We start from the raw sequence: 17,793 nt of genomic DNA, 5'->3' as shown, positions 1-17,793 counted from the left end.
AGTAAATATAATATATATGAAATGAGTTAAACATTTCTATTTGTAGTTGAATAAAAAGTCAAATGAAAAGTAAACATCTATGAAAGTGGAAGAGTAGCCTAAACAACAACACACTATTAAAAAAAATACAATAATCATTTTAAGGTGAAAGAGTATGAAGCATTATATTGTTTCCATTAATAGCTTGAAAAAAATAACCATATTAAAAATGACATAAGCTGCATATGATTATTTTAAAATAAATAAAGATATATAATGTTATTAAATCTTATGATTCTTTTTTATATAGATAATTAACATTATGATTTGATAACCCATTCACATTGTATATTTAAAACAAACAAAAAGACATATAAATAATATATATATATATATATATATATATATATATATTGGTAGTAGACATCTATATCATCCAAGAGAGACAATTCATAAATAGCACTCACTAAATCAAACTCACAAATATTCTCCTTCGATTCCTTAAGATAAAAGTTTTATAGAGCTTGATCGATCACACACTCAAAAACGATTATTTGACAATATGGCACATATCATTATAGTATATGTGCAATATTAGAACATCTGATATATACTAATTGCCTACATTAAAATGATATATATATATATATATCATACATCACTAAAAATAATATTTTCATAGTCATTTATTTTGAACAACAATGACAAGACAAAATAGAAAAATACAGTATAAGAAAATATGGTACATGTCGGTAAAAATTATAAAACCTACTTTCCAAACTTATAAAATAACATAACAAAATAAATAAATAAAAAAAATTATAATGGCCTCACACATAAAAGTTCAAACTTAGAGAAATTGAACATTCAAAATTTATAAAAAAAAATCAAAACTTCAAAAAAAAAATGACACCATATGTTTGTCATTACTAACAAAACGGATATATATAGATATTTGGAAAGAATAAACTTTAGATGATTTAAAAAATGAAATACGTTAAGACATTAGTAAAATTTAATACAAAAATTATGTGAGATTTGAGATATGAAGATTAATGAGATGTGTGCAAAATTGTAGTTAAGAGCATATTATAAATTCATTATTTAATTGGGTAGTTAATGCATTAATATTTATATCAATTTATATTTATAAGGTGAAGGTGATTCATATCTCATTGTCATAGGAGTTACATAAACTATATGAGAGTTACAAAAATGCAATAAATACATATAACTTTTTTTTTGTATATTATATCTCTAAATTTACTTAATCATTTATTGCATTACTATCAATACTATGTAAGTTACAAAAATGTGTCAACATAAACAAAAATAAATAAATTTCAACTAAATGAAATTTAATGCCTTGTCACATGGATATTGTTACTAATATGAGAGTTACTAAATATGTTAGAATATGAAAGTGAAAAAATGGCCAAGGTTTACAAAAGTACATTTATCTGAATAAATAACTGAAATTTATCTTCTTTTTTTTCAACCAAACATTAATAAATTAGAAGAGAACTCTGAGGTTGGTTGCCCAAACCGGAGGGAAAGAGTTTATAAAAGAAATTTCTGAATCTAAGGTCCTTGAAGACCGGGCTAAACAGTCTGCTCTCACGTTAGACTCAAGAGGAATCCTGTCCAGAGTGAAGGAAGGGAAGGATGATCTGAGAATAGAAAAGTCCTCCAGTTACTAAAAATAAATCTATGACAGGAAATTCAGACTAATCAAATTTTAAATAATAAATATATATTTAGTTCTCTCTTTATCGCTAAACATTTATTCAATTCTTATTTTTTGTTAGTATATAATTAATAATAATAATAATGTTAGATTTTTAATTCTGTATATTTAAATATACTTTAGTTTATATTAAATTGTAATAAAACTGAAAATAATCTAATAATCATATCATGTAAATTATTTCAGTTAAAGTGAAGAAATACAAAAGCAAATTATTACTGGATAATATGTTATAGAGACAAAATAAAGAAAAATTGAACATCTTATAATGTTTATCTTCTAATTATTTGATCATCAAATTATTTTATACTTATAATTTTGCTTTAAATTATGTGACAGTAAAAAAATAATATGTTAAAAAATGTATATTATGTAAAGCCAATTGTATTTAATTTTTTAGATTCAAATATTTAAATAAAATAATAACACATGTTGAAAGAAGAGAATGCCAAATGGAAAATTCTTAGAGTTTGTTAAAAAAAACCTTACTTTAATATATAAGATTTACGGTGATGCATTTTAATTATTTGACATTTCGGGTATAAAATAGAGGACGATATATGGTTTTAAATTACAATGAAAATGAAGATGTATGCATGTGGGCTTCATGTATGAGTATGACCCATTTGTGGAATCTGATTTTTGCCTATTTGTAAAAATTGGTTATTGCAATAATGCAGTAAGCCAAAAAATGAGGGTTACAGTTTTTTCATGGACATGTGTCAACTCTAGAAGTACCACGTGTTAAGTTCTGAAAGCAAGTTTTAGAAGGGAACTCCATATTATTTCGGGAAAGAAGTCGATAAATTTGCTCGACTTACTTTCATACACAAAGACTTAAGGTGGCCCAGTAACCACTTATTACAAACATAGCCCATAGCCTATTAATTTTGTTTAGTATGGGGAAAAAGGGGAAGAAAAAGTTTGAATGTGTCAAATATACAGGTGCCACATGTCAATCAGTTGAAGCTTCTTTAGAAGTGCAAGCCTACTTTATTATATTAGATTACTTTTAAAGTGTTAAGATTGGTTTGGTTATACCATGCAAATATTAATATTGCAAAAAGAGCACCTCCAATGGAGGGTCCAAGTTAGCTGTGGGTGTTCGGATATCGGATCGGGGTTTGGGTCGGACAATTCGGATATCGGATAATTTGGATATGAATTCTAATATCTATACGGATTATTAGGCATAGACTTTCGGATGTCGGATCGGGTTCGGATCAGACAAGTCAGATATCGAATAATTTGGATATGGATTCTAATATTCATACACATAATTTATTAGACGTCGGATCAGATTTCGGGTAGGATATTCTTAAATCGGGTACAGGTTTCAGATATTTCATACCCGATAATTCTTTGGAAATCTGAATAATCTGAGACTTAGAAAATAAAACAAGCCAATTACATCTTCAAATGTTTAAAACCATGTCAATAACAACCAAAAAATGTGAAAACCAAGCCAATAGCATCCTAAAAAAAGTAAAAAACTATGACAAAAACATCCTAAAATTTTAAACCAAAGTAAATCATAATCCAAAAGATAAGTAGAAAGATGTCCAGAGAATTGAAAGTAGTTCAAATAATGAAAGATCAACGACCTCCTCAAGCTTCTTCTTAGTCCCATACTAACATTGTTTCACGTCCCTAATACAACGAAGAAACAAATTCTTAGTTAAAAACCACTTTAAGTATCGGCTTTTGATTTAACTTCTTCATGTCCCAAACATAAATCAAACATCAAATTTTAAACATATACCTTACATCCGAGTTATGGGTTTAGCCTACATAAGTCTTCTAGTTTAAGTCTTGACATTCAAACTCTGAAAAGAAAGAGAAATAGTAAGTGATAAGTGTTATCCATTAAAACTACTAAGAATGAATTAAGTCGGTTTGGCCATACATTTTTCAAGTTAATCAAGCAGTTCAATGTCAGCAAGCAATTGTGTATTCGTAACAACTGCTTTCTCACCTAAGTGATTCTCATTCTTCATCCATTGTTGCGTGCATATCAAAACTTCCACCATGTAATGCGTTAAACAAAATCTGTGTGGCTCTATGACCCTCCCACTAGTACTAAATGCACTTTCAGATGCAACTGATGACACCTGCATTGCAATAACATCCCTAGCTATTTATGACAAAACAGGATACCTAGCACTATTGAGCCTCCACCAAGACAATACATCCCACTCTGATCCAACAATAGTTCTAGGATTTTCAACTTTTTCCTTCAAGTATAAATCCAACTCATCCCTACCATCATCAACCCCAATCTCATCAACTAACTCCTTATACGCAAAGTCCATCCTCTCATACCCCATACTATCAGACATTAAATCAGTGGACTCACTTTGGCTAAGAGAAGTTGATGTCTGAATAGAAGACAGTGATGATTGACCACTTGGTACTTTCTTGATGCAGCGTGTCTTTATCTTTCCTTTTTTCTTTCTTAATAGTTGGGCTTTTGTTTTACGGTTCTCTTTGCTTGGGCTTTTGTTTTCCTTTTCGTGTTTTAGTCGGTTTAACTTAGGGTTTCTTTCTTTGTATAAGTAGCCTCTCACATCTTTTATTGAATTATAATCAGAGCTTAAAGCTTCTAAAACCCTACTTGTTTATCGGCTATTCTCTTGAATCAACGATCCACAAGTTCTGTCTCTTGTTCGGCTATTCTTGAATCAACGAACAACTAGACAAACCCCTTTTGTTTTGGTCATTCCTTTTCCCGGAATCAACGAACCTAAGGTCCTATTTGTTACGCTGCGCCAGTTTGGTATCAGAGCCAAAACACGGTCCACATCGAGCTCTCGCTAGTTCAGACACGGCCCCTGCATGCAACGCAAAGAAAACAGAAGGACAGGAAGAAGAATCATTTAAGGAGTGGGCTGAGCTTCGTCAAACCCTCGTGACGATGCAAGAAAACATTCAAGCAACGATTTTTCAGTCCTTTCAAGCGTTGGCGGAAACGGTTTTGCATAACCAGTTCCCTCGACAAGGCAACGATGAAGAGAAATCAGAGGATACTTTTGGAAACCCTTTTGCTCATGATCGCAAACCAAAAGCGAGATATCATGACGGAACAGGGGATTGAGACAGAGAAGATAGTAGGTGGGAGTCGGATTTCAAACTCGAATTACCTGAGTTTCATGGGAGCATTCGAGGTGATGAGCTGTTAGATTGGCTCACCGCTGTGGATGAAGTCATGGAGTTCAAACATGTTCCCGACGACAAGAAGGTTGCTTTGGTGGCCACTAAGTTCCGGGGACGAGCAGCGTCGTGGTGGACGCAACTAAAGGCGACACGGTTGCGTACGGGAAAAGCAAAGATTGAGTCGTGGTCCAAGCTGCAGAAGCACCTCAAAGACACGTTTCTTCTGCAAAACTATGAGCGTATAATGTATACGCGGCTACAAAATTTGCGCCAAGGAGTATGTACGGTTGACGAGCACGCTGACGAATTTTATTTGTTGATCACGAGGAATGAGCTTTTTGACAGTGAGATCCAGCTGGTATCTAGGTTCATTGGGGGGGCTGAAGCCTTAAATCCAGAATTCGCTGGCTCAGTTTGATCCTACTACCCTTGCGGAAGCACATCGGAGAGCTGTCGCTTTTGAGCAGCAGTTTAAGGTTAACACAGCATGGAATACGGCTAACCGTTCATGCAGTTTTGGCGGGGTCAACTCGGAGACTAACAAACAACACACGTTGGTATAGGACGGAGAAGTCACACCGGCAACGGGGGGTACAACAATGCCGAAGGCTCAGCTTCCTCGTCGTTCTACTCGGCCCAATGCCTTGCGTTGTTTCACTTGTGGGGAGCAGGGTCATCTCATGACGGCTTGTCCTCAAAAGAATCGGTGTGGGTTGTTACTAGATGATGTGGTGTGGGATGAACACGGTGGAGAAGAGGGTGATGACAACTTGGATTTGCAAGAAGATCGTAATGAAGGGGATACTAGGCTGATGTTAGTGGCGTGTGTGTGTTTAGCACCTGTTGTTTGTGAGGAACCATGGCTTGGCACAAATATTTTTCAGTCTACCTGCACAATAAAAGGCAAAGTCTGCAAGTTTGTAATCGATTCAGGTAGCAGTCGTAATGTCCTGTCGGAGGAGGCAGTGAGGAAGTTGGGGTTGCAACGAGAAGCTCATCCGTTACCTTACAAGCTTACTTGGCTTAACAAGGGAACGAACATTCGCATTTCTCACCGTGCCCTTATCTTGCTATCAATTGGCAAATTTTACATGTGACAAATTGTTTTGTGACATCGCTCCTATGGATGTTGGACATGTGATTTTGGGGCATCCTTGGCAATATGATCGTGAAGTGTCGCACAATGGGAAGACTAACGTCTATAGTTTTGTCTTTGACAACAAACGCATTGTGTTGTTACCAAACCCGGAGTCACCGTTGTTACCTTCAAGTTCGATGGGAAAAGAGGGTGTTGGTAAGGAGGTAGTAGTTTCACAAGGGGATCAGGTGCTGTTTTGCTCTTCCACCGCTTTTGAGGAGGAATTCAAGGAGACAGGTTTTGCGGTCGTATTACTCTCAACTAGCAGTTTCCCGAGCATGGTGCAGCCGTTAGCACCGTGGGTTGACGATTTGTAGCAACAATTTTCTGATGTTTTTTCGTCTGAGCTTCCTAAGGGGCTTCCTCCCCTTCGCGATATACAACATCAGATTGATTTTTCTCCTAGAGCAGCTCTTCCTAACAGGCCTCATTACCGTATGAGTCCGCAAGAACATGAGGAGTTACGAAGACAGGTGGAAGATCTCATTGCTAAAGGACATGTCCGCGAGAGTTTAAGCCCTTGTGCGGTGCCCGTTCTCCTTATTCCGAAGAAGGACGGTTCTTGGCGGATGTGCGTTGACAATCATGCCATCAACAAGATAACTATTCGTTATCGTTTTCCTATTCTGTGACTGGATGATTTGATGGATCAAATCGGGACGGCTACAATTTTCTCGAAGCTTGACTTAAAGAGTGGATACCATCAGATTTGTATTCGTCCTGGAGATGAGTGGAAAACGGCTTTTAAGACGCGAGAAGGGTTATTTGAATGGTTGGTGATGCCTTTTGGTCTCTCTAATGCTCCTAGTACTTTTATGTGGGTGATGAACCAGGCTTTGCATCCTTTTATTGGTAATTTTGTGGTTGTCTATTTTGACGACATATTGATTTTTAGTTCATCTGTTACGGCCCATCAAGACCATCTTCGCCAAGTCCTGATGATACTTCGCCGGGAATTTTTTTTTGTGGCACGACAAAAGTGTGAGCTTGGCGTCCAGAGTGTGTTGTTCCTTGGTTATGTGGTTTCCTCGCAGGGTCTTTCTATGGACATGAGTAAGGTTGAGGCAATTAAGTCTTGGCCTGTACCAAAGTCCGTCACAGAGGTGCGTAGCTTCCATGGATTGGCGTCGTTCTATCAACGTTTTGTGCCCCATTTTAGTTCCATCATGGCTCCTTTGACAGATTGTATGCGAGATAGCAAGTTTTTGTGGCCGACTGAGGCTCAAGACGCTTTTGATCTTGTGAAGCACAAGTTAACCTCCGCACCGATTTTGGTCCTTCCGGACTTTGAGCTACCTTTTGAACTCCATTGTGACACCTCCAAGCTCGGTATTGGTGCAGTGCTTAGCCAGCAGACTCATCCAATGGATTATTTTAGTGAAAATTTATCAGGAGCTCGTAGTCGCTATAGTACTTATGACGTTGAGTTTAATGTCGTGATACAAGCAATTAAGCATTAGCGCCATTATCTTATGCATCGAGAGTTTGTTCTGCTCACAGACCATGATGCTCTCAAGCACCTTGAGAGTCAAGTTAAGGTCTCTGCTCGACATGCTTCGTGGATTGCTTATTTGCAACAGTTTACGTTCTCCATACGTCACAAGGTGGGGAAGCTGAATCGTGTTGCCGATGCTTTAAGTCGCCGTCACTCTTTGTTGACGACAATGCATGTGGCTGTTCCAGGGTTTCCTTCGTTTTCAGAACTTTATGCGACAGACCCTTTCTTTAGTTCCATCTTAGCAGAGGTTACAAGCGGTTCACGTACGGACTTTACTCTCACGGATGGGTTCCTTTTTCGCGGGATACAGCTTTGTGTTCCGGATTGCAGTTTACGACTTAAAAGGATTGAGGAGTAACATTCGGAGGGACATGTGGGCCGTGATCGGACGCTGCAGTTGGTATCTGCTTCTTATTACTGGCCGTCGTTGCGACAAGATGTGGAGAGATATGTAGAACGTTGTTGTGCGTGTCAATTGGCAAAAGGTACCGCTTCTAATACAGGCTTATATCTCCCGCTTCCTATTCCTACTCAACCTTGGACAGATGTGAGTATGGATTTCATCCTTGGGTTACCTCGTACTCAGAGGGGCAATGATTCTATCTTCGTCGTTGTTGATCGTTTTTCGAAGATGGCTCATTTTGTGCCTTGTAAGAAGACAACGGATGCGGTGCGGGTTGCACAACTTTTTTTTCATGAGGTATATCGTTTTTACAGGCTTCCTACGTCTATAATGTCTGATTGGGACACGCGATTCTTAAGCCATTTTTGGAGGTCGTTGTGGAAGATGTTACATACTAGCCTGGACATGAGTACCGCTTATCACCCACAAACGGATGATCAAACAGAGGTTACTAATCGTGCTTTGGGGAATATGTTATGGAGTCTCCTTGGTGATAATCTTCGAACGTGGGAATCTCGTTTGTGTCAGGCAGAATTTGCGCATAATCATGCGATTAACCGGAGTTCTGGTTTCAGTCCTTTTGAGGTTGTTTATAGTTTGCTGCCACAAGGTCCATTGAAGTTTTCTGCGGTGCCTGATCTGCGTCGCCTTCATGGCCGTGCTGTGGACTTTGTTGACGAGTTGAAAGAGACGCATCAACAATCTCGTGCTAAGCTTGAGCTGTCTGCTCAACAGTACAAAGACAAGGGGGATGCTAAACGTCGCGAGTTAGTCTTCCAGCCAGGAGATAAGGTATGGGTGGTTATGACTAGGGACCGGATGCCTGCTCATGAGTACAACAAGCTTCGTTCGCGGAAGGTTGGCCCTATTGAGGTTTTGGAGCGCATCAATGACAATGCTTATCGTTTACAGCTGCCATCGCATATGCAGACTTCCAACGTATTCAACGTTAAGTTCTTGTCCAAGTTTCAGGGTGATAATGAGGATCCAGATTCAGAGACGAATCTTTTCAAACCCGGAGGGACCTGATGCAGCGTGTCTTTATCATTCCATTTTCTTTCTTAATAGTTGGGCTTTTGTTTACGGTTCTCTTTGCTTGGGCTTTACGTTTGTTTTTCTTTTCGTGTTTTAGTCGGTTTAACTTAGGGTTTCTTGCTTTGTATAAGTAGCCTCTCAACCTTATTGAGGAGGACATCTTTTATTGAATTATAATCAGACCTTAAAGCTTCTATAACCCTACTTGTTTATCGGCTATTCTCTTGAATCAACGATCCACAAGTTCTGTCTCTTGTTCGGCTATTCTTGAATCAACGAACAACTAGACAAACCCCTTTTGTTTCGGTCATTCCTTTTCCCGGAATCAACGAACCTAAGGTCATATTTGTTATGCCGCACCATTTCTGGAGACGATTGTTATACTCTTTAAACAAAGATGTCAAAAAGGTTGTGACTGATTCACTCATCTCCTTAGAATCGGTTGTATCTTTCCCATAAAGCTTGTCAAAGCACATCTTAGCAAATTGCATTTTTTGTGTGGATCAAACACACTTGCAACAATCAGAAAAACATTGATGTTTCTCATTCCATCCCAGAACTTATCAAACTTCAGCAACATAGCATCGACTTTTGATTTCAAGTCACTATCAATACTATTGCTTAGTGACATCAAATTCCTCTCTGTAGTCACTATCTCTCCATAACACTTATAAGAAGCAACTGAAGTTGAAGCAGACATAACCAAAGTAGAATTGTAGAAAATGATTAGAAATCTAACTAACCTTTCTACGGCATTCCAAACAGCTCTTGTAGGCGGCCCAATCTTTTTTTTTTCCCATTCTCAACCTCATTAAAGTAGTCATTGTACATCTTGTCTTCTGCCTCCATTCTATCAAATGCCACTCTAAAATTAATAGCTCTTGACAACATTAAGTATGTAGAATTCCACCTTTTTTATGTCCAACGGTAAACTCCCTCTAGTCATCTTCCCTGACACAACTTTTTGTTCAAATGCATCACATCTTGAAGTAGAAGACCTCACATACTGAACTGCATTGCGTATGGCTGTCACATTTTCACTTAATTCATGCAACCCGTCTCTAACAATCAAATTGAGTATGTGCGCACAACACCTCATATGCATACACTCTCCATTTAAAACAAATGCTTCATTGTTCCTTAAGCTGAATGCCTCCTGAAATTTTTTCCAAGCAGAAGTATTTGCAGTTGCATTGTCAACTGTCACAGTTAAAATCTTCTCTATGCCCCACTCAGCCAAACAGTCAAGAAGAACCCATGATATTGTTGCTCTTTTGTGATCTGTAATATACTTGAACCCAATAATTAGCTTCCTCAGTCGCCAAGAAACATCAATAAAGTGTACAGTTATTACCATGTAACTAGCACATGTAGCTTTAGCAACCCATATGTCAGTTGTCAACGACACTCTTGGCTTACTAGCAACAATCCAAGTTTTCATAGATGCTTTCATCTCCACATACATTCTAACAATGTCCTTTGTAGTTATTCTTCTGGAATGTGGTTTGTAGAGGTTGACTTTGTTGCATAAATGTTTCCAACCGATGCTTTCAATGAAAGCAAGTGGCAACTCTGACAGCACAATCATCTCATTCGAAGCCTCCTTGAAAACTTCTTCTGTAACTTTTCCACTCTGAAGTTGTCCTTGATTGTTAATCACAGTTTGTGATTATTTCTGCTTCCATACTTGAAAATGCTTGCAACTCTCCATATGAGCCTTCAAGTGAGAAATCCCTAACTTTGAATCACAACTGTAAGACTTGTGGCAGTAATTGCACTTACATCGCTTAACATTGTCATCAAATCTCGTGAAATGTCCCCAAACAGTAGATCTTGTACTCAGTTTTCTCTTTGGTTAGTCCGGTTGTGAAGTAACTCCACCATCTGCTGGAGCATCTTTCCTTTTGTTTCCACTCTCAGGTATCAAATTTGGGTCATCTTTCTCCTTGTCAATGTTGTCTGGAAACGGTGAGAAATCCATCTAAAAAAAAAAGAATGCAAGTTAATACCCCAAATTTTGTTTCTATCTAAACTTGAAAAACAACCTTATACGGATCATAAGTTTTGTTTCTATCTAGAGAAGAGAACTATAATACTCAGAATCGGGATCAAGCAAACCATTAGCTAATCTAATTTCGGAGTAAAGAATCAAGCAAATCAAAACACAAAATCAAGCAACAAAAATACAGATTTCACTACAACTTGAATTCGTCTCAAGGAAGAATAAGAATTATAGAATAACTAAGGAAGAATATGAATCACAGACCTACCCGAGATCGATTTTTTGATGCCTCTGATGGAGGAGATTGGGGCGATGAGAATTGTATTAGGGATTCCAGATTGAAAAAAGGGTTTTGCCTTTATATGTAGAGAATCGCGAGAGATAAGGGAACAAGATCATGGATACCGCCATACCGGTGTATGGATCGCGAGAGATAAGGGAAGTGGAGGTTGATGTATTTTGGCGGATCGAGAGAGATAAGGCAAGTTCAGATGTGTTTTGGTGTTCGTCGAATATTGGTTATTATCCGATCCGGTCCGATGTCCGATGGGTTAATAAATCAATAACCATTCGGTTATTGTCTTCGGTTCGGTGCATATCCGTATCCAAATTTTTCAGATCGAATACGGTTCGGATATTCGGGTACGGATATAACGTCCAGACCTAGTCCAAATGGTGGGTCCAAAGTTAAATGGTTCAATATTTGGATTTTTTCAGAAATGTTTAAACACACATATGTGTCATCAATTGATTGGTGGAAATATTGTATTAGAAGGAAAAAAAATTGTCCGCGAAAGTTGTCTCTCTCTCTCTCTCTCTCTCTCACGAACGGCAGCGAGTTTGAAAGCAAGCGGAGCCACTGAGGAGAGAAAAAGAAACCCCTGTTGCTCTCGATCCGCCGTGGTCATCATCTCCACCGGCGCGGGTGACAATTGGGGACTCAGTTTCAGCAAATGGGTGACTCTGATTGAGCAAATCGGCAACAAATCGAAGAGTTTTCTTCAGCAAATCGGCGTTGTTTCTCATGGTACGACTTGCTACGAATTCTTGTTTATTTGGCTAAAGAAATTAGGTTTTTATGATTTATAGAAAATTAGGATGATGTAATTGACTCTTATGCATAAAATTAGTACTGTGATTAGAAACGATTAGAAAAGACACTGTGATTTGTGATTTGTGATATTGTCCCTTGTTGCAATATTCCCCTACTCGGTAAATAAAATCTGCTGAAGCTATTTCCTTTTTTAGTGTTTTCATGTTGGTTTTGTGGTTTCTCTGATTCACTTGAATAAGGAACAGAACATGAAGATGAGTATATGATCAGTGAAAAAGAGCTTCTCGTGAACAGGTATAGATTGCTCCAGCTCTATACATAAACAGATTATTCAATTGTTTTTGGTCAAGAGAATTGATAACAACTCTTGAAAATTGCATTCGGAAATCTACGTAGTCGTTTTTGTCACCAAGTTTAGCACAAACTCCACACTTAAACACAAGCCAAAACCAAACCACAAAAAAAAGCCAAAGCCAAAACCAAAACCAAATTAATCTATTTAAAAATTACATTGAAGAACTCTGAATCAGATTGCTGTCTCCTTCACTTGAGCTAGATTTGTGTGCAACAGAATCTATTTGCGTTGGAGAAAGTCTTTTAAAAGTTTCCTCCCAGCCACGTATCCAGCTTTCTCGAGCAACCGTGAGCGCACGCAGTTTCTGATTCAACCGTATCAAGATCACAGGTAAAGCTCTTTGGTGATCTTCTCTCACTATCTCAAACATGTCTCCATCATATAACACTTCAATGCATCTGTAAAACTTCACACCAAGATCGTCCACTCTCATCTCTCCCCTCATAACTCTCTTCGCACTGTCCACTGCACATCTCAAAGCACTCATCAACATATCCGCCTCGTACATCTGATCTTCGCATTTAATCATCTCTTCTTCGACTCCGGTTAGCACCTTACCTCCCTCGAAATCATATCTCTTCACAACATATGTGTTGTTCAGAACCGGGTCTGAGACCGGTGACCGTAGCTCCTCGGGGATAAGCCTATAGTTAGGTGTCACTCGTCGTTCAGGATTAGACCTTTTCCTTTTCTTCAGAGGGAGGTTCAAATCCTTTGGAGACAAGATTCTTTTCTTATTCTTTCTCTCCAAGTTGGTCTCATCCACCCCTCGTTCTTGCGGACCAATCTTTGGATCACCACCAAGATAGTCTTGTTCGTGTCGGGTCTCTCCAACTCCAACTTTTTGTTTTCCTTTGTCACCGTAGGCAAGTCGCATGAAGCGTTGGTAGAGACTCTTGTGTTGCTCTATCAACTGTAGAAGATACCTAACGAATTTGTCATACCCGAATCTTTGGGAGTGGAAGCCTTTACACAAGGAAGTGTAGAGTCTCATCTCCGACGAGCTTAGTCTCTCCTCGATGGCCTTCAACAAGTCATTCAACTTCTCTTTCACTTCTGAGTGGACTTCCATCTTCTCTTTAGGGTTAGTACTAAAGTTCCTTAAACACACGTAGTTCGATATCGTTTGTTACAACAAAGAATAACTCTCTTTATTGAATGTTTAGAAGATCTCTCAAAACTAAACAACTCACAAACTCTCTTTGTGTTTCGATATCGTTTGTTACAACCCAACAAACGTATTTATAGGGAGCTCAACTTAGCTTTCCTATTCCTATTTTGATAATGGAAAACTACTCTTTTCCTAATCCTATTTTGAGATGGACACTTTATTAGGCTCCAACTCCGAACATATATATTCCAAACCTAGATGGCATGTTTTTTGGTTTGCATGAATCTAGATAACTGTAACTGTATGTTGCTTCTTGTTCCTTTTAGTGACTAATAATGAAATTTACTTCCTCCCTCAGATGTTTCCAAGTGATGTATACATAGGAGAGACATCATCGAGGCTGCTGATTCTTTCAGGTTTGTGCACTAGCTTTTCTATGTTATCCTGAAATTTCTATTACTTGCCAACCTCGAATTGCATGGGTACTTACTTAACTTATCAGACTATTAAGGAATCAGAGATGATAAGATGATATCTTCCTATTCATTCTTGTTGGCAAGAGCATTCAATTTGAAAATATTTGTTTTGAAAAGATTACTCAGCCTCTGGTTTTAGTGTTCCCAGTTGTATGCACCTTTGCAGCCTACCTAGTTCATGCAACCGCATAGCAAGACAACCCTCAGATGACTGTTCCCTATCATCTAGGTTTTGTGATTCGGTATATCATTTTTGGCTCTGTAGCCCTTTGGCCGCATCTGAAACCGCTTTCTTCTGGCTAACATAGCTACCTAGGAAACCGTAAGATATGCATCTGCATCTGCATACAACCTCTGTAATTTCATTTTTCAATAAGTTGAGTTAATGTCTAAGCGAGAAAGGTATTCTCGTATACTGACACACATCAGCGTCAGAAAGTTGCTTGTTTTAATCTCAAGGAGTGTGCCATAACATATCTTAAAACTGCAGGCAGGAAAGGTTATACTCTGCAGCGCTAGACACAAGATCTTCAGTTCAGTGGCTTGTCGCCAAAGTGCAAGATAGAATTATTTCAACCATTTTGAGAAAATATATTGTGAAGAGTTCAAAAACAGTCAGGTGAGCCTTTCTTTTCAGTAGCTTAAGAGCTGAATCTTTTTCCTCGCATATCATTGAGTTGTTTGACCAAGCCAAATGACTACATGTTCTATGATTATATGGCAGGCATACGTTCGAATACTACGATAAATATGAAACAGTTGTGGCTCATATAGGTAGAGGTATTGATGCATTTATAAAGGTCTCTCATGGTTGGCCGCTGCTGAATACCCCCATTAAAGCTTGCATCTCGCAAGAATTCTGACAATCAGTCAAAAGGGAATTTCTCTGAGCCTTATCTGCAAACTTGAGGTAAGACTATGTTAATCCAAACTCAACAGTTTCTTCTTGATTTGGTAGAATTGAGGATAGGATTTTAGTTCCTTTTCTATGGTCATCGATGTAAGTCACATGTACTTTCCCAGATCGAAAATTGAAGATATAATAACATGATTAAGCAACTGGCCTAGACAAAATACAATTTGCAACATTGTAGATAAAGATAAGTGTTTTTGGTTTTGCTAAGCCCCTTTAGCTATGACCACTAGTATGTTTTGCAGATTATTGAAAAGAAGGTTTGGACTTTGGACGATAGAAATACTTGGTTTGGAGATAAAAGCAACAAAAAGACAAGCAGTTGAAAGAATTAGCAGCGGAAAGAAACTTCTGGTTACAATAGAATTTATATGACAACATAATCTTATTATCCGCCATTGTTTACATGAAACCAATAACATAGTGATTTTATGAATTCATGAAATCACAATAACATAGTGATTTTACTCCTTTTGGATAAAGACATATAATAATTATGGAAAAAATTACCAAAAAGATCCGCATATGCAATTTATCTATTCAATCAGCCAAAGAGGAAATTATTAACGAGACCAAATGCTTAAGCGAAACAGAGTTGCCAAATCGTTAGAGAAAATAAAAGTCTTACATAGGAATAACAAAAAAATCTAAAAGAAGACCGGAGGAAGAAACTAAAGGTTGAGGTTTAATTAAAAACAATAACCGAGGTAGTTTTCTTTCACTCTACTCGTCATCTTCGTCGTCTTGAATGTCATCAAACTCAGAATCATTCCCAGCTGCAGCACTCTCTGAATCACTCAACACATACGTCATTTTCACAAGTTTATAAACCAAAACCAAATGTCAGCGATTGAAATTGCATTCTGAAATCTACTTTACATAGTCGTTTTTGTCACCAAGTTTAGCACAAACTCCACACAGTTAAACACAAGCCAAAATCAAACCACAAAAAGCCAAAACCAAATTAATCTGTTTAAAAATTACATTGAAGAACCCTGAATCAGTTTCCTTCACTTCACTTGAGATTTGTGTGCAACGGAATCTATTTGCGTTGGAGAAAGTCTTTTAAAAGTTTTCTTCCAGCCACGTTTCCAGCGTTCTCGAGCAACCGTAAGCTCACGCAGTTTCTGATTCAACCGTATCAAGATCACAGGTAAAGCTCCTTGGTGATCTTCTCTCACTATCTCAAACATGTCTCCATCATATAACACTTCAATGCATCTGTAAAACTTCACACCAAGATCTTCCACTCTCATCTCTCCCCTCATAACTCTCTCCGCATTGTCCACTGCACTTCTCAAAGCACTCATCAACATATCCGCCTCGTACATCTCATCTTCGCATTTAATCATCTCTTCTTCGACTCCGGTTAGCACCTTACCTCCCTCGAAATCGTATCTCTTCACAACATACGTGTTGTTCAGAACCGGGTCTGAGACCGGTGACCGTAGCTCCTCGGGGATAAGCCTATAGTTAGGTGTCACTCGTCGTTCAGGATTAGACCTTTTCCTTTTCTTCAGAGGGAGGTTCAAATCCTTTGGAGACAAGATTCTTTTCTTATTCTTTCTCTCCAAGTTGGTCTCATCCACCCCTCGTTCTTCCGGGATCTCATCTACTTTAACCCTAAACTCAGGACATGTTCCAATCTTTGGATCACTAAGTGTGTCTTCACCGTGTCGGGTCTCTCCAACTTCATCTTCTTGTTCTTCTTTGTCAGTACCGTTGGCAAATCGTATGAAGCGATGATAAAGACTCTTCTTTTCCTTGATCAACACTAGAAGATACGTAACGAATTTGTCATAGCCGAATCTATGGGACTGAAAGCCTTTACACAAGGAAGTGTAGAGTCTCATCTCCGACGAACTTAGTCTCTCCTCGATGGCCTTCAATAACTCACTCAACTTCTCTTTCACTTCTGAGTGGACTTCCATCTTCCTCTCCTTATCGATCTTACCTAAGCCATGATTTGTAACATCTTCTTTAGGGTTATCATATGGTTTAACCCTAATCCGTGGACCGGTTCTTGGGTTTTCTTTCGGCTTCTCAACAATCTTTGCATCACGAAGATTGTCTTTTAGCCTAGAGACGAGACTATTAAATTCGGTCTTTCCGATTATACCGAACCTAAAGTCTTGAGTCGAGGATCTAAACTTTGTCTGTTCCCATGGATTCAGTGTCTCAGTCATCTTGAGCAGCGCATCAACTTCTTCCATCGTCTCAATGGCTTGCGTTCCGGAATTATCCATTGTACGCTTGTTTGTTTACAGAGAGAAAAAAAAAAAAAAAAAAAAGTAAAAGAAGAAGCTTTCGTTTTTGACAGAGAGAAAATTTAAAAAAAAAAAAACTCTTTGAGAATTAGGGTAAAACACAACACGGTTCAGGGTGATATTATATAGAATCTGATTTCCATATTTCCATAATTATAATTTCAATAGAATTAGATTATTTCCTTTTTGTTTTTGAAGTGTATCTTCTCTTCATTAAATGAATGATACACGTTCTCTTTATTAATCTAACCGTTGGGAATTTTCCACTAATTGTAGTTTTCCTTTTCCGTGTAGAAATTAACCAAGAAAACACCAAATTGCTCTCTCGATCGTTGTCTCACATTCATCAGCGACGCTACTGTCTTTGCAGGCTACATAGTACAATACTCTCTCTAGATTGTTTGTTTAAGCGTTTGGTTTCTCATCAAATCATTCTCCTTGGATTGGTTAATAAGTGGGATTGTTCTTGTATGATATGGCAAACTTAATTTTTGGTAATTTTTTTTGTTTTGATGAGCCAGACCAGAGGAACTTAGAAATAATAATGACCCCTTTAGCTTTAAAAGAAGGGAATTTGGAGATAATTTCTTTAGTTAATTATATATACAAGGGGGCGTAGAGGAAAAAGATAAAACATGCTGAGTTGCTGACATTCGAAGGAG

At 37.9% G+C, this 17,793-nt stretch overlaps 1 protein-coding gene, 1 long non-coding RNA gene and 1 pseudogene across 9 annotated transcripts; 1 reads left to right on the top strand and 2 right to left on the bottom strand.

Annotated features, from left to right (window-relative positions):
- Window positions 1-9,377: 9,377 nt before the first annotated feature.
- Window positions 9,378-10,418, bottom strand: LOC147926678 (zinc finger BED domain-containing protein RICESLEEPER 2-like; annotated as a pseudogene).
- A 1,283-nt stretch (window positions 10,419-11,701) lies between these two features.
- On the top strand, window positions 11,702-15,380 carry LOC147926677 (uncharacterized). 8 transcript variants are annotated; one of them, XR_015582564.1, is made up of 6 exons: window positions 11,702-11,982; window positions 12,255-12,303; window positions 13,834-13,891; window positions 14,442-14,570; window positions 14,676-14,861; window positions 15,098-15,380. It is a non-coding gene; the product is annotated as an uncharacterized LOC147926677 (long non-coding RNA). The 8 variants fall into 8 exon arrangements; XR_015582567.1 differs by having other exon boundaries at window positions 11,707-11,982; window positions 15,110-15,380; XR_015582565.1 differs by having other exon boundaries at window positions 11,707-11,982; window positions 12,249-12,303.
- Window positions 15,381-15,587: 207 nt separating this feature from the next.
- LOC104748514 (uncharacterized) lies at window positions 15,588-17,110 on the bottom strand. The gene is made up of 2 exons (XM_087487154.1): window positions 15,985-17,110; window positions 15,588-15,652 (listed from the first exon to the last, which is right to left on the bottom strand). The coding sequence occupies exons 1-2, from the start codon at window positions 17,108-17,110 to the stop codon at window positions 15,588-15,590; spliced, it is 1,191 nt and encodes a 396-aa protein (XP_087343280.1).
- Between the last annotated feature and the right edge of the window lie 683 nt (window positions 17,111-17,793).

Source organism: Camelina sativa, chromosome 15 (assembly GCF_030686135.1).
Source record: "Camelina sativa cultivar CO46 ecotype springtype chromosome 15, ASM3068613v1".
Lineage (NCBI taxonomy): Eukaryota > Viridiplantae > Streptophyta > Magnoliopsida > Brassicales > Brassicaceae > Camelina > Camelina sativa.
This window is presented reverse-complemented; position numbering and strand designations above follow the sequence as displayed.